We start from the raw sequence: 21101 nt of genomic DNA, 5'->3' as shown, positions 1-21101 counted from the left end.
TCAGAAAGCGAGAATTGTGTGGTACAGGGCAGCACAAAGGGAGTTCAGAAACTGTAATCACTGCAAATCATAAATTACATCCAATTCTTGGTTATTGCTTAGCAAGTGTATCCTGAATTACTCAACAAGCCTCTACAAAGGGTTATCTGTATGGCTCCCATCAAAGAATGTAGGTCTTTTTTTCTTAGAAGGTTAATAGATTTTTTTAGAATGATCAGTAGATAAATATTTATTAGCAGATAAATAAATGGCTCTTTGTTTAAAGAAAAAAGCATGCTTTAAAAGCATGCTGGCTGTCTCAGCAGCCACACAGTGGCATTTCTTCCAGCATTTAATTGGGGAAGCAAGACTGACACTGTCAGCTGGAGTGCAGATACTACTTCAAACTAAGCACATGATCCCACTTTATTTGCTGTCTCATAGCATAAAAATCACGTGACTGTGTCCTGCACTGAAGGAACAGTAACTTGCTGATCTAGGTATACTTCTGAGCAGAGCGGATCAGTTCTGATCAGATTCTTACATGGTCACACTTCTAGGTACTGGCACTGTAAATTTATAGGAGCACATCTATTCAGACAGTGAGGATGTTTTCAAAACCTGAAAAGAAACTATTGAAGCCATAGACCTGATTTGCCAGAAGTCACTGGACATTTAGCTACCTCAGGTTGGGAACCTACTGGCCAAGTCTGTACCACAACCTTCTTGTATCGTAAGCTTTAAGGGAACCAATATCAAAACCTGTTGGACTTTTGGTACAAAGGTCAGGTAAATAGTTATCACAATGCAGGATTTTTAACTATGCAGATCCCATGTCATCTAAAACAAGCAAAACACTTAACTTGCTAGGCCACTGGCTAGCAGGTCAGCTTATGGCTGGCTTATTTTCTCTGTCCTGATCTTAGAGCCAGCAGTCCTCACAATAACCTCGTGGGCACTATGAGACCGGGCTGCATTCAGGGATTCTTATCATAGTATGCATAAGGCTCAGCAAGGTGCAGGTTTTGGCATACACAACGTACCAAAGATTAAGTAAAATCTTCTCATAAGGGTCCATGTGAGCCCTTTTGACATAGTCTATAAGCAACGAGAGACGGAGCACACCCAGGACACACGGACAGACAGTGGGGCTGTACACCTGAGACGCAGGTGACTCAGACTGAAGGCCCCATCAGAAGCAGTAAGCTTGGAAGCCTTTTGCTCTCATTCCCTGTGGGGAATTGGCAGGTTCCCATCCCAAGCTAAAATTCCACCCTGGATCTCAGGTGCTTCCACAGACATGGAAAACTTTGGATTCTATTACTCTGAATTATGCAATAAAAATTGAAGACCTGCTTAGAATTTTGTTTGAGGTCTACAGTTCCAATATCAACCACAACAGGCTAGAAGAGGTCCCTGCATGGGAGACAGCTCATAGCAAAGAGCCTCATTGTGCTTCCCTGACCGCAGCAGGAACGGTTCAGTCCACGCTGCAGCAGCAGGAATTGGCAAAGGTAAGAGTATTCCTGTAACTTCTACAAATAGTCAGGAAAAGGATGCCAAACGTGTTAGAGCTCAGCCACGTAAAAGTTTCATAGCAGTGTGAAACAGGAAGAGCTGGAGAGCTGGGTTTGGAGCAGTGGGAGAGAAGAACTAGGACGCGGCCAAAACCTACAAGATTTGGTGGGGTTTTTTACTTGGGTTTGGTTTTTTTTTGGGGGGGTGGGGGGTATTTGGAATGCTCAGTTCAGCATCCTGATTTTTGCGCTTTTGGGATCAGCTCACATTCTGATACACAGCCTGAATTTCATTTTTTTTTAACCATAGTACACTCAAGCAAAGAATAGTTTTGAAAAATACCGATGCCTTCTTGCTAGAGAAAACACCACATTCTATTACTGAAATGGAAAGAATAATAAAACATGGGATACATGGTCAGTGCCATGTGTTGCATAATGAGTATGTGTCAAGCCTGGAAGCCTGGCAAGCATTTGTTGAAGAAACTAGAACTTCTCAAGTGCCAGAAAAGGGCTGCAGGTGGACCTGCTAATACTGTAAAGCTTTTTTCTTAGATCAACAGTGGTATTTTCTTTTTATAAAACCTATACATTCCGCCATCAGTTCTGAACACTTGTAAAATGATCTTGTCAAAAAACAGAGTCCGAACCCACCATTTGCTGGGTTTCTGCATGTTAGTACCTTCCTCAGTTTTTTAGCATTGATGTCTACTGAAATCTCCCCACCTGCTTCATGTTTAACCTGGAGGACAGTTATCAGTATCATGTGTTATACTAAATCAGCTTCAGAACAAGAAATATTAAGGTGACTCTGGGTAGTCTTCCAAGTATGCCGTTAGTTTACCAACATCATTCTTATACTAACAAGTGCCTGAAATTAAATCAAGTAATATAATGTATTTTTAGTATGACTATATTACAGGAAATTCATCCGTTTCCTGATCTGTGACTTTACCAGGTAGTGCATTACCCACATTTCCAATATCATCCCCATTTGCTCTGGCTGGTACTGTTTTCTGATAATTGCCTCTAGATAGCAGACATTCTGCACATGCAGCCCATACCAGCTTACAATTTCTATTACACCACATTTAGTGAAAGAAGCTTCTGCAAAGTCTTTGTCAGCATTGCAGCTTTCCAAACAAACCTCTGCTGTAATAAATTTTGTGAGTGTTCTTGCAAAAATAAATTTAACGCAGAGAATACCACAGAAATTGTCTCCCCACCTTACAGGTTTTGGGTTCATTGTGAGCTCTTCTAAACTTGCCCCATGTGCAGCTATTTAGTGAATACACAAGTAAGTAAAAATACCATCTTTCTGAATAAGGCATAGCTCCAACACTGGTTTAACTGCAGAGACCATAATAGCTTCAGATACCTCCAAAAGGTGATGATGCTGCAGTCAAGGGCATTTTAAATCATTATCAGCTGTAGTCTTAATTGTAGTCCTACAGACTTAGCCCTATATAGCCCTATAAATGTAGCCCTGATTGTACTGGTCTTTTATAACAAAGCCTGCACATCTGATGACATAGAACTGGCAATCACAACCTCATCAACTATGAAAATACAAGGGAAAAAAGGGACACGTCTTACAAATCACATTCTTGCATCTCTGAAGCACTCCACAAAAAAATTTGTCCCAGATCTAAAATTATTCAGCAATGGATTGGATTACAGAATATGCTTATTAAATTTGCAGGCAATACTAAACTGGGAGAGACTGGGTTGGAATTCAGAGCTTCACAAATCCGTGAGAAAGGTCCGAAAAAAGCAGGACACAGTTCTGAAAGCCTAAGTGCAAATTTCTCTGGTAATGCTAATTGCAAGTCAGAGAATAATAAAATGGAGCTAGAAACTGCAGGAAAAGATCTAGTGGCTATGACAACTCACAAGCCAGCAATGAGTCAGAGTTATCATTCTACTGCAAAAAGGAGCCCTTAGTAGATTGTATAAATAGAACCTTAGTAGGTTGTATAAATAGAACCAACCCTTCTCTTTAAGGAATGTGAAATAAACTTTTTATGGCGCTGCTAGTGCCACAGCTGAGCACTGTGCAGAGTTTTGCATGGGATCTACCCAGAGAATCCAGGGACAGATGAACAGTGCTCTAGAAAACACAGCCATTGAGGAAGAGCTGATTGACTGATTGACTGACAGGTAAGTTTAATCAAAGCACCGCTCCTCACGCTGGAGGCGAGAGCTAGCACGCTGAGGCATGCTGTCCGGCCTCAGGTCCACGTCGTGACTGCAGGAGTCGATAGCGAGAGCCTAGGTGGAGACAGCATAACACGGCAAAGGAAACAAAGACAAACTTGAAGATGGGGAAGGGGGTGTGTGGGTATATGCATGCATAAGCAGCAGCAGCAAGTCTTATTCCAGACCGAGGTGGGGACCCACTGATTGAGAGCAGTGATGGGAAATAGTGACATCCCTGAGCATAAACGTACACTGCCAAATGCCCTTCATCATCAGAGGTTTTAAAGAGTATTTGTTTGAGGCTCCCTTGGAGCTAGGATAGGTGAGCACACATTTCAAGGAATCTTTATTTGCTATTATTATTTCTCAATACTACCCTGGAAGTTTAGTAGTGTGCTTTTTGTCCCCCTTACAGATTGTTACGAAGGCCTCAAACTGCGAGCGTGGATCTAAGCAGCACTTGAAAAGAAACAGTTCCCATTTTAATACATTGCAGCTCATTATTATGTTCCATTTTTGTTCTAACAGGCAGACTTCATACTACGTGACAGTGCTAAGAAAAAAGTGAACGTTCCTCTTTCTCCATAGGTAAATTTAGGAGACACATATGCTTCACAAAAGCTCCAGAATTTCACTGGTAGCACTCAAGCACTTTGTAATTTGATCCCAAAGAAAAAGAGGCAAGCCTAATCTAAGACAGCTAGTGTAGTTATAAAGGCCAAATCCTCATTCATCAGTTTAGGACTACACTTTGTTCCTGGAAAACCCATTACAATTTTGTTCATTGTTCAATACCTTCTGCTTTTTCTTTTTTTAAATTGTAACAATAATACACTAATGTTCCCTAATGACGGTTTGTCCATTGCTCTCTCTGACTTTTCACAAAATCCTCATTAGTGTCAGGAGTGCCGAGGTCCACATTATCTTCTATAAGAACTGGAAAGCTTGCATATAGCAAGCATCCCTTTCCCTGCTCTTTATCATGAATTCTGTGACTGTTGAGCTCAGCTTAGTAATTTCATGCTTGTAAGTCCTCTCTTTCCTACCTACACTGAGCTTAAAAGGGCTTTTATGAATATATTGCTTAAAGCTTGTGACAAATTGTTGCTTCTTTTTGTTCACAAGGGGTTTGGTTGAGCGTTTCCCATACTATTCCCTCCTTTCCATAATTTCTGCATGAAGTCACTATGAACAGCCCCAATTTCTATACCATCCCCTCAGCCAGATTAAATACAATATGCTAGGCAGTTGCTTCTTCAGGATATTTTTCCACCTTTCTTTCACAGCTGTGACTTCTGGTACAGTAACAGCTCATGGTTTACTATTTTTAGCACCCACTAAGACCGTGTATTACCTGCAGTACACAATAGTAGTGTTACATTTCTCTTCAGTGAGATAGGGAAAAAAGACATACATACATTTATACATATTTATTGTATCTTTTTAAAAGTAGCATTTGCAGTTACTTTTAAGCATTCACCTCTCTTCTGCTTCAAATGTGCACTTACTGAGAGAAACATCTACTGGCTTCCAAGTCCAAGATTAATACCAATAATACATGCCAGAATCAAGCTTCATTGCTTGTTGGCAGCTCCTGTCATGAAAATATTATACAGTAAGAAGAGTGTAGAAAAGGTCTGTGTTAATCCTTCAGCAATAGGCTGGGGCTGGATTAGTGTGACCATACCATCTTCTCAAGTTGAAGCACAACACCACTTTCCTGAAAACCGAAGCTCACATAGTAACTTTTTTCCTTTTGTATCCAGTAGGTGGACAAGGCAGTTGGTTTTTCTACAGTAGCTTCTTTAGTTGATAAGATTTCCTCATCATCTATAGGAAAACACTTGCTGTAGACCTTTATATTTAGAAATGTCTTCTCTTCATGTAACAGCAAGAAAATACTTGAAGTCTGGCATGTAGTTAAGAGAACTGGGAACAAACCAAATTTCATCCTCGGATAAACATACGTAACTACTATAGATTTCAATCTAACCCACGCACAAAGTTTTACACATACTACAATTAGAAACAGAAAGTATCAGCGAAAGACTATTCTTACATTGTTTCAAATTAATTTGCAGCTATACAATTTTAACTGTAATAGAAAAAGGGAAAGGAATATAACAGAACAGGTATGAAGAGAAATATTTTCCAAACTTTTATTTGTGCACATTCATCAGGTGAAAAAGATAACTTTTACAGCTTCTTTGGTGCCCAATATTCAGCATACAAAAATGTAAAAGACTATTCACAAATAAAACACAAGCTCAAACTAAGAAAAAAAAATAATGTTTTAAAGGTAGTGCACATCGTGACAGCTTTGCTTATGAATACACAGAAATTACTGCAAAAATAAATAGAATGTCTTTTTAAAAGCAGCAATTTCATATCTTGTAAACTTCCGTTTTTACAATACAGCACTGTTAAGAGTAAAATCCAAAAGAACTGGAGTTTATACTGTAGCCATGAGCAAGTAAAAGAGTCTGTATTCCTCTGCTATGGTTGGTCCAGTTTTCCTTTTTGCTTTTAGTCCAATGTGCAGCAGTCTTTAAAGGTGCTTGGTTAGGCAACCTAACCATCAAGTGGTGAATTATAAAATTTATTTCCTGCTTTCAAACACGAACGGGTAAATCTGTTCCACAGCACTGGCAACAGCCTTTACATTTGGCCCTGAGACATATTTAAAAAAAAAAAAAAAAAAAAAAAAAAAGGCAGTAGGAAGAGAAAAATCAGGGAAATGGAAATTAAAACAGTAGTATCTTTAAAATAACCTTAATATTTTTAGCTACTACAACTTTATACTGTAGACAAAAATAATTTCTCCCCCATTCCTCCCAACTTAAGAAGGTGTTCCTCTGATCACTTTTACTTACAAGAAAAGACTCTTGCATGAAATCTGCAAGATGCTCTACACTGGTCAATGGCTAGACTACAAATAAATAATACTGTCATTTAATTTCATAACAACTTGGGTGCTTTTTGATTTACTTGCTTAAAAAGTCAGCCCAGAGAAGACGGCAGAGCCTGAGTGGCAGAGGTAAAAGAAATACTTTTACTTATGCTAATCTTCTAGGAATTTGTATTAGTCAAAGCCTAGCCACTTTTAGCTCTTCTTTTAAAAACCTACCAACAAAAACTACTGCTAAATAATGCTGCATTTAACCTGAGTATGTTTCAAGCAGTGTTATTTTATATTTGAAAATTATAGACTATTACTTTCTAGTCTGGATTTTGCAAATAGCACCACCATTCACCTCAGGACAAAACCTGCAAGCCAGGGAACGGTTATTGTCTCAGGATGAAGCATATGAAGGTTATCTAACACGATCTATGAACATTTGGGGAAAGAAAAGGAAGAATGAACTAGTGACACTTTCTAACTGTACTAGACCATTTTATGCAATGAACAATTAAGATTCCAAATAAGCGAGCAGTAACATGGCAGAAGAAATTCATCCTGGACAGAAGTTTGGTGATGCAGATAAATGAAAACAGCAATTTCTCAGGTGCTTTGACAACTGTGAACTCAGTGGTTTTTTAGCTTGCTTTAGACTTCAAAAATTTCTTCCAAGTATAGAGAACTATTCAAAATGGTTCCCCCAAACCATAAGTAAGTTAAATAAGTTATGAAGTTACTTATTTAAGTAATTATGGAAATACTGTTTTAATTTACACGCTCAGTCAGAAAAAAAATGGAATGGAATAGGATTCTTCCTGTATTTTCAAACTTTGTGAATTAAGCACTCCCCTAAAACAAGCCTGGTGAAAGATACTTGCTTTGTGGGCAGATATTGCACCTTCCTTAAATTTGTCCGCTATTACAAAAAAAGCAAGTTCTAGAGAAAGCCTTCAGAAAGTGAGAGTATGAGTAGGCAAATCATTCTTGTAAAAAAAAAAAAGTCACTCCCTATAGGGTTGAAGAAGTGTAAAAACTGGATCATCATTGCAGAGAGTGTAAGAGAAGAAAACAAATCAACCCCCCCCGCATCGCTCATTTTGGAGGAAGAAAAATTAATACTTCTTCCGATTACATATCAGTTATTTTTCTTCTCTCAATGTAACTCTAAATCTTTTTATACTTGTCCCATTAAAAAAAACCCACCACCTTCCTATTTTTTTATAACTTTTCTAATTATGTATCTCAAATAAAATTCTTTGAGTTAGTGGCATGACAAGTACTAGTACTACAGAAATATGAATGGTGAAACAGAACCTCACCTGAATGCACTTGAGAGGGAGTAGAGTAAGGTTGAAAAGTAATTTTAAAAATTTTTAGAACAAAAAGCATAAGACTGGACTCTCTTTTTCCCTAGAAGAAAGGCCTAGACAAAACAGAAGGCTTCAAAACGAAAAGTGGTCTCAAGTATTTCAAACCCACTGTAACAAGTAAACCAGAAGGAAGTAAAACTTTGATGTTTACCATATTTGCCTTCATATTTGAAAGAACAATTCTGGAAATATGAAAGTGATTTTGTCTCATATATGGAGTAATAAGAATCTTACAGAAAGGCTAAAACTCATTAGGAGGCTGACAAGACACGCTGACAGCCTTTTATTACTGCAGTGATACTCAAGCTTCTTATTTATTTTAAATTTAGTTTCTGGTTTTGGCTAAACCAGTTGCTCTGTTCAGAACATATACTGCTATCTTGAAATACTTTTTAGCCCTATATTTTCAGATTACCAAATCTGATGGAGTCTTCTTTGAAAAATACTTCTCCCGATATCTTGTGAGAAGTGTTCCTTTTAAAACCTAGGTATTTGTTAAGGAGTTAAGATGTGAAAATAAAAATCCCTACCCAACTTCTGAACCGGTAGCTGAGCTCTAACAACCACAAGACAGAATTCCCGCTAAAGTGATGTTTTTTGGTTCTGTACCATTTTAAGGGGTATTCTCTAAAAAAACTGGCTTCTCGTATCTGGAAGCCTACGGTGGACACCTCACAAGCAAACATAACAAAGAATGGAAAACAAAAATTAGGATGAGAGAGGAAAAAAAACCATGGCATGGTATCTTCAAGACTCAGGACAATCATATGTCTGATTACATGGGGAAAAATCACTAATGCCTGTGATTCAGGTGGTGGTTCTCTCTCAGCTGAGCTTTAAGAGAAAGAGCACAAGTCTGAAGAACTGCAAGTATTGGTCAAGTTCAGTTATGACAAAATGCTATGCTATCCTACACATTTCCATAAATCTCCAGTTTGGAAACGTATTTATGAAAGGGATGTTAATGCTACATGCAGTGTAGTTTACAGCACTATGAAGACAAAAAAAAGAAAAAATTCAAATAAACAATAAATACCTGCATTCTTAAGTCTTATCTCACTTTTGTTTCTATAAAACCCAGTAATTTTTGAGCCTACTAATAATAACACTTTCTCTACAACTCTTTCGGCACTTTCACTCAAAAACAAACTAGGTGCTAGTCCTGGGAAACAAAATCCCTTCACCATATCTTTTGACTATTTCAAACATCTTACTTTCCTAAACCTACTGGCCCTAAAGTTAAATATTCCCAACAAGTTAAATATTTATTTTTGACATCAAAATACCTGTAACTGTGATACTGCCTGTGGAAAAAATCTGTAAGGTAGCTCTGAGAGTTTTTATTCTGTAACACACGGCAGGATGAAGTTCTGGTTCATAACTAGAAAACAAAATAAAAGGTAAAAATTATAGATCTAGAATTGAAAAAGAAAAGCTTAAGAAGTATGCCAAGATTATAATTCTTTAAAATCCTACTGTACCTCGCATGAGGTCTGTTATTCTTCGTAAATTCTGGCAATCTGATCTCAAAGGGCATGTTGCACACTGCTAAAACATTCACAACTTTAAAATCTGTGAAAATTACCTTTTCAAAAGAGAGGAAAAAAAAGACATTAGAAATTCAGTTTACAGTGAGGCAGATGTATGGGTTGCAAAAAAAAAAGTTAGAATACTAATTAGAATATTTTGATGAGATTTCAAAATTAAAACCTTGTGATTGATGCATTTCTAATAGGAATCTAAACAGTACTTAATGGACTCAACTTACTTTATCCTTCTGTGGTACAGTAACTGTTGAACTAGACACTTCACAGTTGTATTATATGGTTACAGCACAGTTTAAGAATGAGACACAGAAACAACTCATATTGCTGTACTAAACACCATCAAATTGAAAATAAACTAAATTAAATAGCTCATGCAACATCAAAATAAGCAGAGAAAAAGCTTAGATTTCATTGTTACAAGAATCTTACACAATTTGAAAACTTCTTTAATGCCTTGTTGCTATACACCATTTTTATTAAAGCTAAGAATAAGAAAAAAGGTGAAAATTTTTTTGTTTCAAATCTCCAGTGGCTAGTACAGCAAGCTGTTTTTCTACTCCATTACTTTCTGAAACCCAGCTCAAACTACTGGCTTTCAGTTATTCTTTACCACAGCCATTTTAGATGACAATAAAATAGTCAATGGACAATTCCTAAACAAACAACTGCACTGCTGAGAAGTCAGTGTTGGAAATATCACTGAATAAACTTTTGTTCATTTTCTGAGATTTCCTAAACTTAAAATGACTGTTACTTAGTCAAAAGTTTTTAGAAGAATACTACCAGTAGCAGCAACTTATCTTTATAAAAGGTCAACTGTCAATTTAATCTTCAAAATATATTCCCCTTAAACCACTCACTTTATTATAAAACTTGGTGTGTCCACCCTGGAAGCACTGTTCACCTCAGTGATTTAATGTTCCATTCCAACTTTAAGAGGATGGGTCTAATGTATGCATTCATAACAGTAAGAGTGTCTAAATTCTGCTTGGGTCTGATGCAGCACTACCACGACAGCCCATCACCACTGCCTTTATGTACTACAATCAAAGGTAGCCTGTCCCTCCCAAAGGACAGCCACTGTGTCTATGTAATTGTCTGTCTGTAAACTGAAGCTGTGGGTAAACAGCATAACTGACTACCAGGAAGTTTTAGAGTACTAAAATGTGTAATTTTAAGTCATTCATGTTGCCGTTTTTCAACATTTACTATGAAATGCAAGTGGTGTTTTTGACTGGTAATGTTAACCCAAGCCCAGAAAAAAAGAGGGGTTTCACGTTCTAAGTATTTTATTTGGCTTGTTTCTTGCTGTGCATCCTGACAGTGCAGAAGCACTTTTTGTCTCCTCTTTAATTAGAGGCTCAAACTTGCCCTTAACAAGATGGACACATATCTGCTATTCCATCAGAAATGAGGGAAAACTATGTTCAAATGACAGTTAGGTTTATACTCTTCAGCACTCCTTCCAAATAAATCTTTCAAGATACTCTAAATTCTATCCAAGAAACATCTGTGGGTGGTTCATTTATTAAACAAATTTTGTTGTTCATTAGCCAGTGAAGAAGCACTTCTCTGAGCTGCCAAATGAAACTCAAATCCACAAAATAAAACAGCTTCTCTTTAGTCAGCATCTGGAAAACGTATGCCGACACAAAAGGGACATCTGAACGAAAACATGCTCACTGCTAAATTGTTACGCTCCCTCATATTTGTTTCTTTCTTAAAAAATGGACTACCAGCATTGCTTGAGTCATACAAGTCCTTTTTCATTAGAATTACCTGAAAACCTAGTTTCTGTAGACTACGAGCTAATCGTCTGGCACCAAATTTAGCTTCTTCTTCACTATAAAGGAGAAAGAAAAGAATCTAGCATTAACAGAAATAAAGTACATATTTGTGTGCACACATACCACAATAGCTACTCAGACTACAAGGTGAACTGTTTTATGTAGCACATGAACCATGATCACATGGACAGCCTTCATTATATCCTACTGTATGTATTACATTTTAACTATCTAGATAGTCAAATGGAGTCCTTTCACCCTGTTTGAAGAATATCCTGGCACTTGGCTCCAGCTGAAGTGGGAGACATATTTTGATCATACATACTTAATAAACAGATACGATCACAGGTAGTCTGGAGTTAACGTCCTAAACAATCACGTTCCTTTTTGAGACAGAGACCATATACAGAAAGTATGCAAATTTACTATCGTACCTTATCCTTACTCCATAATGCAGATATATCTTAAAGGAATTCAGCTGTTAAGAGTTTAGCAAGTCTCAGATCTATCTGAACTGAGAGCCTGCTTTTGCTTCTTTCCAGTCCCTCAATACTGTACAACTTGATTAAATTCAGGTGGGTTTTCATGAAAGAGTAGGAGATATCCCTCAAAAAAGGTCATTCCTTCCCAAATTTCAAGTTCTGACTAAAAACATAGAATTCTTAAAGAGTTCTCAAATTAAATCTCTAGGATGTTCTTCATAAAGTAGTCTTCCCTGCTGCTCTCCCAGAAGGCTAAACTGATGTTGCTTATGATTTCACCTTAGTCTGAGTGTTGTGGTTTAATCCCAGTCAGCAATTAAGCACCACACAGCTGCTCACTCACTTCCCGCCACACCCAGTGGGATGGAGGAGAGAATAGGAAGTAAAAAGGTAAAACTTGTGGGTTGAGATAATAACAGATTAATAGAACAGAAAGGAAGAAACTAATCATGATAATAATAACAATAATAAAATGACAATAATAATAAAAGGATTGGAATATACAAAACAAGTGATGTACAATGCAATTGCTCACCACTCGCCAACCAATGCCCAGTTAGTTCTGAGCAGTGATCCCCCGCCAGGCCAACTCCCCCCAGTTTATATACTGGGCATGATATCATACGGTATGGAATACCCCTTTGGCCAGTTTGGGTCAGGTGCCCTGGCTGTGTCCTGTGCCACCTTCTTGTGCCCCTCCAGCCTTCTCGCTGGCTGGGCATTAGGAGCTGAAAAATCCTTGACTTAGTCTAAACACTACTTAGCAACAACTGAAAACATCGGTGTGTTATCAACATTCTTCTCATACTGAATCCAAAACATAACACTATACCAGCTACTAGAAAGAAAATTAACTCTACCCCACCTGAAACCAGGACACTGAGGCAGACACTTCATATAGAAAAGTTGCTCCTAAATATGTAGCTTGGCAAAGATCTATGTGTGATCCTGTATAAGTGAATCTTAACAGTGGCAAGTACTGCCTCTTGCCATCTTCTTCATTTACAACATTCTATTTTAAAATACACAAGAATTTACAGCTAGAGAAAGAGTCTTCATGAACTCACCTTGTGGCTCCTGTGCAAATAACTTTTCCTGAGGACCAAATTGTGGCGGTAATCCTAGGCTTCCTAAGCTTCATTAATACTTTCTAAAAAGAAAAAAAAAAAAAAAGTGGAAGAATTGGGAATTAGTGGTAGTTCAATTTCATACTGGGGGAAAAAAAAATAATCAACTGTTAGACAAATCAACTGTTACACTAATACTTCCTTTATTTTTGATAGCCTTGAACTGTTCCTTAATCTCTTTCAGTAATTAAAAAAACAAACAAAGAAACAGCTCTTCAAAAGAGCAAAATAAGCGTGGAATATCTCAGCCAGTGATTCAGCGTTCACGAAATAGATTAAATGAAGGTATTTTCCTCTGAATAAAAAGCTGAAAGCTACAAGCATTGTGCTATTTTTTTTCTATTTACAGTGACTCCCACATTGCTGACTCCTTATCAGCATATATTTTCTTGACAAAACCGTCAAATTTGGGGAGGCAAAAACAGACCCTGAGGTGTAAGATGTCTCATCACATGCCTTATACACACTAGTAACCTCAACAGTTGCAGTCTTCTGAGACAATATTTACCCACTCCCCTTACTATAAGTTCAGTGTATGACAGACTAAATGCCTATCAAGACAGAAATACAGAAATAAAACTATGCTTTTCTCTATCCACCATAAACAGATATCAGACACAAGAATGTTTAGCTTAAGGAACATTCGTAAAAATAGATAATTGAGGCACGTTGAATTTCTTACCCCAACATCACGCTTGTATATCACATTTGCTCCCTCTAATGCGATCTTCCTCAAGTTTAAATGACATCTTGTTCTAAAAACACACACTACATTTGTGATTAAAATGTCCAATGCAACATCACTGTCCGCATCCATTGGGGTGATTTACAACTCAGTTTTCCCACCAGCTCACCATGAAGACCACATCCTGAGAAACAAAAGTGATAAAATTAAACACAGCAGTAGAAAATTGCCTACTAATGCCATTGTATATATTCGTCCCTTAAATGAGACAAGAAGCAGAAGTGACTACACTCTGACTCATTTAACTGTGTGTGGGGAAGGGGGGGTGTCTGCATCCTGTATGCTGGAAAATAGGTTATTTGTTTGAAGCCATGTTGCCAGACTTAACAGAAATAAAGTGTGTATACATATACATGTATAAAATATCTAAACAACTCTTAAATATGTTACAACTCTTACCAACTATATTGGGACACAGTAAAGATTACTGAAACTTTTTCCATAGCTCCAGTGGATAATCTTTCCTCAGCTCATTTGAGGATGTCATTAGACACCTCAGGAAAATGCACTTGTCTGACTGCTGAAGTTGATAATTCTGAACAGCTTGATGTTTGTGTTGGAATGGACGAGCCTGCTGAATAACTTTGAACTAACATGGGTTACACAAACTGCAGCCTGTAGACAGACTGCTACCACAGCTTTCCCAACTCCATCCAGCACTCTTGGCCCATCTCTCCCAATACAATAGCATAATGCGAACTATACAGAATGTCCTGGTGGCAGCAACAGCCTGGGCTGAGCCACAGTGGCCTCTCACCCCCTTCCACACTGCTCACACTGCATAGAATGAACGTATTGTACGTGCAGAGTAAAATCCAGTGTTTCTGAGGAAAAGCATGAGTACCTGTGAAGGCACAGGATGACCGCACAGTGCACGCACAGCAAACCTAAGGCAGCCAGGAAGCATCCAGTCTGCCTGTGCACATTGAAGGTGATACTCCTAACACACACCTCAACTGGGGGAGGAGGATCACGAGACGGGCTGTTGGGCTACTGCTTAGCCCAGCCCAAGACTGCCCAACATCTCTTCTGTAAGCATACCAAAGCTAAGAGAGCAGACATCTCAAACAAATCTCAGGTGAAGTATTTGGGGAAAGGAGAGGAAAAAAAAGTAAAAACATTGGTATATAGTGAAAAGGACATATCAAAATATTGTAGTTCATTCAAGAATTTTTCTTTGTAGAAGAATGTAAAAAACTTAGGTTTACTCCAAGAGAAGTAGACTAAGTAGACCACAGCCTAAGAGATAGGGGCAATATTATCTTGATCCATTCATCTAAAATTTTAGTAGTATTTAATCCAAAATGAACACAACAGAAAGCAAAGAGTAAAATCAAATTAAAAATCCAGATATATGAAATGCTCTACATGGTCACTGCCATGGAAGAAGCAGGAGACTATGCATCAAGAACAATAATATACATAACAGACTGTAATGCATTTATATCACTTTAAATGTTTTGGCCTTATGTTCTATATCAGAAATCTTCAAGATACAAAATTAACATTATTATCAGTATTTCCATCTGACTACGACCTCCTATACATCATGCCACAGTCTCTAATTGAGAACTCACCCAAGGTGCACCTTTGACTAGAACTCACTGACAATACAGAAGTAATAAACTACAAGGCAGATGCACATAATGTACTGGGTCAACTGCTGTGATGGTTGCTGCTTCTACCGCACAGCTTGTTCCCGGCCGAAAGAATTATTCTGTAATTGTTGGCTTGTCTAATATAAGAATAGGTAAGACGAGTAATAACACAGAAAAGAGATGAAAAAACAGCAGGAACAGTGAGAGAAAACCAGAGAAACCAAAGGCTACGTGTGGGGGTGAGGGGGAAAGCAGGCAAAGAAGAGAACAAACAGTAACTAATTAGTATTCCCAGATCTTTTTTTTTTTTTTTTTAAAACCAGAAATTATATGAATCCTCAAAGTTAGAAATTACTTATTCCATCTGGTTTTGATGGACTACTACAGATTGGGTTAGCAATTTATGGCACCAGATCCAAAGATAGCACATGTGCAGATTTTGAATGGCATGCATGCAGGGCCAGCACAGAGCAAGGAGCTGGAACCCATGGCATCTTCAGAGAGGCATTTGTTTTCCACCCTGGCTCCAACTCCTGGCTCTTGCTGAGTTCACTTACTGGAACCCAGGAACAATTGCCATGTAAGAAAACAAGATACCTCCTATCAGCAGCGTCTCCCAATTATCAGCAAGTTTCTACTGGTACCCTCAATCTCTACATTCTGAAAGAATAACATCGTTATGCATAACACCCTTAAAAGGTTGCTAACCTCTAAGCAAACCATAATACTGTACGAAAATGTCCCCATAAAACTCTGATGGCTTGTCTTAAACAGATCCGGGGAGAAAAGTCACGTGCTCATTAAGAACAAAGGAAAAAGGGGTTGAAAGCAAGGAAAATTACTATTTAAAAGGAAAAGATCTATCATTAAAGGGGGATCTACCAGAAAAAAAGAACATTAATATGCTGTGGAGCTGTCAGTAAGGATGTTTTCAGCAATTATGGTGTATCTTGATTAGAAATACAATCTACTTGCATAGATTTTAATGGAAGAAGAATTACACAACATTACAGTAAGTGTGCCCCCGTTTTCATTAGCCATGTTGTGAAAGTTCAAGACAACAGATATTTAGGGAGGAGCTTTTTAATCTGAAATTTAATTTCAGCTGTAGCTAATATTCTAGACTATGTTTTGTGACATTCAGTTAAAAAGGGACATAATTTGTTAGAGCAGCAGTATATGAATACAGCGTAAAAATCCTGAAAACTGCCTTTATTCTACTTTAATGTTACTTGATCTAACAGAAGCATTTCATTGTTAAAATTTTCACTCAAATATTGAATGTTGCAAATATTAATTACCAAGTTTTTCTCATTTGTATTGAGAAAAATCTTTATTTGCTGCTGCTAAATACTACCCGCGTTCTTTGAGAACCTGAATCTAAGTGTCAACAATTTTGAATACACCCATTCCCGTTTAGTATACGAATACAATGTTAACCTCTTCCAAGGCATGGTTTAGAAATATTGGGGAAGCCAAAATGTTTCTAGACTTGGATATTCCTGTCCAAGCAGTGAGTGAGCATAACCTATTGCAATATCTGCCTTAAGTGTTAATTTTAATGTCTCACACTGTACTGACAACAACAACAAAAAAAAATCTAGAGAAAAGACATCCTGCTACCTTTCTTTGGGAAGTCTCAGGGAAATCCAAATTCATAGGAATCATGTGAGCAGAAGCTCTGATTTATATGTATCTCCAGTAGCATGACTAGCTGGAACACAGGAGTCCTGAACAACATTCCGATCCTCCTCTTTCCCAGTTTTCTCTTGTCTTCTATGCTATTGATACACACTACTGTATCCCTACCGTGTAGCCCTGACCCATTATGTTACTTCCCAAAACCTGAATTTCTGCATTTCTGTCTCCTATCTGCAAAATGGGGAAAATAATGCTCCCATGCTTTTTCAAATACATTTTGAGATCAAGCAACAGCCTTACATACAAGTCAGTTACTATTCCATATTTATGCAGTTACACTTGCAGAACAGAGGGACCGAGTAGAAACCAAACATCTGGTTCTTTCCAGTTCTGGATCTGCAAATGCCCAAGTTGATTTTACTGAGCTCACCTTAGGTTTTGTTGATTAATTTTGCCCAAAGGTTCTCTCATCTGAATCTTTGAATTTTAGCAGCTTAAATGTCATTTCTAAAATTTTATTGTTCCAGTTAATGTTAATTTCATAACAGGCTAAAATTGAAAATAAAATCATTTACCTGTCTATATGTGCAGCATTTCTTTTAGATTATGGCTTTCTCCAGCACAAGAAACTAGACAACTTTGATTTCAAGGTCTCTTGCACCAGCGTAACACAATCTACCCCAACAGAGAAAAAAAGCTTAAATACATCTCTGCAAAGTTTGTATTATTTTATTTTATTTTAACAAGGAAATTTTAAAAGTTTGTTCTTTCTTTTCAACACAGATTTCAGGTATACATCTGGAATATTACCCTAAGAATTAAAAAAGAGGAAGGGGGGAAAAAAAAGTAGATGCATAAAGCATAATAAAGAACATGAAAATAAAACCAACAAAAAACCCCTCAAGGGTATTTGACACTGTAAAGTAATGTATTCTACACTGAAACTAGAGAAACTGCCCAGAATAAGAAATACTTCAGAGGAAGGAATGAACACTCAAGTTGTTAACAAAGCATTACCCATACCCATACCCCAGTTAGGACCACGGCCATACTATTTCAGATACTGTATAAACACACATGAAGACAAACACCCTGCACTGAAATCTTACAATCTAAAAAAAGCCAGCGCTCTCTGTCTTCAAAAAGTTCCAAACCAAACCAACCACACCGCCATCATCAAAGAGAGAGGAAAGGCTCTTAGGATGGGGTATATAAACAAAGTCTTATTTTAAGCTTTTGGCTACCTTTGATCCAAGAAACTCCGAGCTGTAAAGGTAGATGGGGGTATCTAACAATGGTTATGTTAATGTCAGAACAGTTTAATAAACACCTTTTTCACCAGCAGCCTAAGTATAAGCAACTTCTACTGGTTATTTTTAACCTTGCTCCAGAGCAGCTAACCAACTGACCAACCCCACAAACAGTTCCAACAGCCCAGCTGAAGGGCTATCTGTCACTACTGTGCCAATAGGCATTCATCAAACTGATGCTTCAAAAGCATTTTTTAAGAAGTTAACAGTAACCTCCTCCATACGAGGTTTCCACATGAAAACAGAGAACGCACAAAATAAAGCCCATCAGGAACAAGGAAAAGTCGCTTACATCCTTCCACTGAAGGTGCGTTTTTTAAGATTTGCATTCGGCCCCTCAGAAAAGAGGTCTATATGAAGCGCTGGAGGTGACAGACCTCTGAAATCTGCTTGAATTCTTAGATACAATATACAGTCATGGTGGCAGGTGAATGACTCCCCAGAACTGAGAGCAACGTAGCTACTACTGTCTGTATAGAAAATCCTCTGGTCTGAACAACTCTCTTAGGTACAGCCAGTGAGCTAGCAGGGCATGCTTTTACTTTCTGTTGTCTCTAGTGGCAAGTTAAATTGTCCCTAAAGCAAAAGGTCATCTTGAAGCTAATATTCTCACCTTTCAAGATTTGCACAGTCATGACTATTTCCCACAGAATGAAACAAATGTATTTTGAAGAAAGAGAAAATTTCCAAATACGCATAAAACCATTGTCAAAGTAGGGATTTGTCCAATTAAGACCAATGCATATAGAATGATGATACCAGTTATGCCATAAGCAAGTAGGACACAAATGCCCAATCTTGCTGTCAAGTCTCTCGGATAAGCCTATTGCATCCCTGCGGACCTGCGGTCTGCCAACACAAAGCCAGTTGCAGGAATAAAGCCAAACAGTTTACAGAACAAGCCCAGAAAGCGTATTTTTAAATAATTAATAACAGGCCCTTTTCCTCAAATCTTTCTCATCAAAAAAAAGTCCATTCATATTCAAAGCAAGAGTCGCTCGCATCCCATTCCGTGCCATCTTTCCCTTATAACACCCAGTAATAGTCGAATGCCAAGCATTAAGAACAATCCTTTCGGTCTTTACGATACGTTGTCGTAAGTATGACAAAAGTCTGGGCTGACAGGCTAGGTGGCCATTCCAACTTGATAAAATATTGCCAGAAAAATAAAAATCCGTTTCGCCGTTACGAAATATTTAACACAACAGGTAAGCCTCTCGTGCCCCCCTCCCGGTCAAACATTTCCCGTTTGCACGGCCGGACCGCGGGAACAGAAGTGGCTCTTCTATGGACGCTGCCGGGGAATCTCACTCGAAGCCCTGCGCGCACCACCCTCACAGCACTCAGGGTAACAAATAATCACTTGGTTTCCCCTCCAACCCCGGCCGAAAACTTCTCCGCCGAGCCCGGCAGAAACAAAGCGCAGGCAGGAGGCGGCCTAGCCACGCCGGTCTCCGCCGCTCGGCAGCGCCGGCTCACGCCCGCCCTTCCTTACCTGCAGCGCGGGGCCGGGGCTGTTACAGAGCCCCCGGGGCCCGGCACGCTATTTCGGGGGCTCGGGCGCGGGGCACCCGGTGCCCCTTGGGGAAGCCTCGCCGGTTGCCGGGGAACGGGCCGTTTCCCCCGGAGGATGCTCCGTCCCCTTCCTCTCCCGGATAGGGCGGCCCGCCCGCCCCGAGGGGGGAACGGCACCGCGGCGGGAGGAGCCGGCAAGGGCCGCGGCAGGGCGGGGGCGCGGGGGGAGGCCGCCCGCCGCCTCCCTCACCTCAGCCGGCAAGGGACGGCGGTAGCGGGGGGGCGGGGGTGCCCAACGGCCCCCCCCGGCGCGCGCGGGCGGCGGAGCCGCGTCGTCCCCCCCCCCCCCCCGCACCCCCGACGCCTCGGGCAGGGGCTGCAGGTCCCGCCGGGCCGCGGCCCCCCGAGGCGGCGGCGAGGAGGAGGAGGAGGAGGAGGAGGAGAAGGAGCGCGGCCCGTCGGCGGGCGGCAGCCGTTACCGTGCGGGCGGGCGGCTGGGCGGGCGGCGGCACTCGGGCGGAGCGGGGCGGGGCGGGGCGGAGCGGGGTGCCGGTCGCTAGGCGCCCCGCCGCTGGCGCCCGGCGGCGTTCCGGGTCCTGGGCCGACTCCCCGCGACAATAAACATCCCCCAGCGCCGCGGGCATAGACGCGGCGCCGGCTAGAGCGGCCGCCGGAAGTCACGGCGGCGGGAGGGGAGGAAAGGGGGGGCGGCGGCCGCCGCGCTAGCAGCGCACTTCCGCTTTCGTCTGCCGCCCCCTCAGGCACGGCGGGCCGAGGGTGGCGGCAGCGCCCGGGGCGGGCCGGAGGCTCCGGGCTGCCCCGCCGCGGCCTAACTGGGCAGTTTCGGCGCCCCAGGCCGGGCGCAGGGAGGCTCTTACCCTCAGCTGCGCCGCGGCGCCCGTCGTGAAAGGGCCCCGAGGCGCCGCCTTGCTTCGGAGCTCCCGGGGGAGCCGCGCGTTTGTCAGGTGAAATTTTTGTCAGGTGAAATTTTTCCGGCTGTGGACCAGGAGGGCTGGCTGTGGGCCACCCTGGAAGCCCCTGCCTGCACGCCCGCTGCCGGTGGGCCCGCGGTACGTGGCTTTTAGCCAGCTGATACAGGCTTGATCCCAACCACACCGTCTGAGGCAGCACCTTTGCCAGCCGCCCGGCAGGAGATCTGATCCAGTTTGCAGACCAGATGGCATGAACGCTTGTGGCACGTCCCTGGTGTTTCTGTGAGGCTGCTCGTCGTCAGACTTCTGTAGTTTGCTACACGCAACTTGACCGCTGGCTTGGCTGCTCCATGCGCACTCCCTGACCGAACCCAGTGGTCGTGCTGGTCCTGGCACAATCCGGCAATCATTAGTTAGGACTCAGAGCAGCAACATGCTGCCACTCCTGCTGCT

The 21101-nt window shown here is 40.6% G+C and overlaps 1 protein-coding gene across 2 annotated transcripts; it reads right to left on the bottom strand.

Moving 5' to 3' along the window:
* Positions 1-5830: 5830 nt before the first annotated feature.
* On the bottom strand, positions 5831-20413 carry TBPL1 (TATA-box binding protein like 1). Of its 2 annotated transcripts, none has more exons than XM_075035753.1 (7): positions 20196-20413; positions 13590-13776; positions 12848-12930; positions 11291-11354; positions 9446-9549; positions 9251-9345; positions 5831-6365 (listed from the first exon to the last, which is right to left on the bottom strand). In XM_075035753.1, the coding sequence occupies exons 2-7, from the start codon at positions 13722-13724 to the stop codon at positions 6295-6297; spliced, it is 552 nt and encodes a 183-aa protein (XP_074891854.1). In that variant the 5' UTR covers positions 13725-13776; positions 20196-20413; the 3' UTR covers positions 5831-6294. The 2 variants fall into 2 exon arrangements, with proteins under 2 accessions (XP_074891854.1, XP_074891855.1); XM_075035754.1 differs by lacking the exon at positions 20196-20413 and adding an exon at positions 19697-20070.
* Between the last annotated feature and the right edge of the window lie 688 nt (positions 20414-21101).

This window comes from Buteo buteo, chromosome 9 (genome assembly GCF_964188355.1).
Source record: "Buteo buteo chromosome 9, bButBut1.hap1.1, whole genome shotgun sequence".
Classification (NCBI taxonomy): domain Eukaryota; kingdom Metazoa; phylum Chordata; class Aves; order Accipitriformes; family Accipitridae; genus Buteo; species Buteo buteo.
This window is presented reverse-complemented; position numbering and strand designations above follow the sequence as displayed.

Bases quoted from the DNA above. Each gene is read 5' to 3' on its own strand.
- TBPL1 (XM_075035753.1), bottom strand. From the start codon at position 13,724: ATGGATGCGGACAGTGATGTTGCATTGGACATTTTAATCACAAATGTA. The intron at 9,346-9,445 runs GTACAGTAGGAT...TTTGTTTTCTAG, and splicing joins AATAACAGACCTCATGCGAG to TTATGAACCAGAACTTCATC. The intron at 6,366-9,250 runs GTATTTTGATGT...AATATGTCTCAG, and splicing joins AGGCAGTATCACAGTTACAG to GGCCAAATGTAAAGGCTGTT.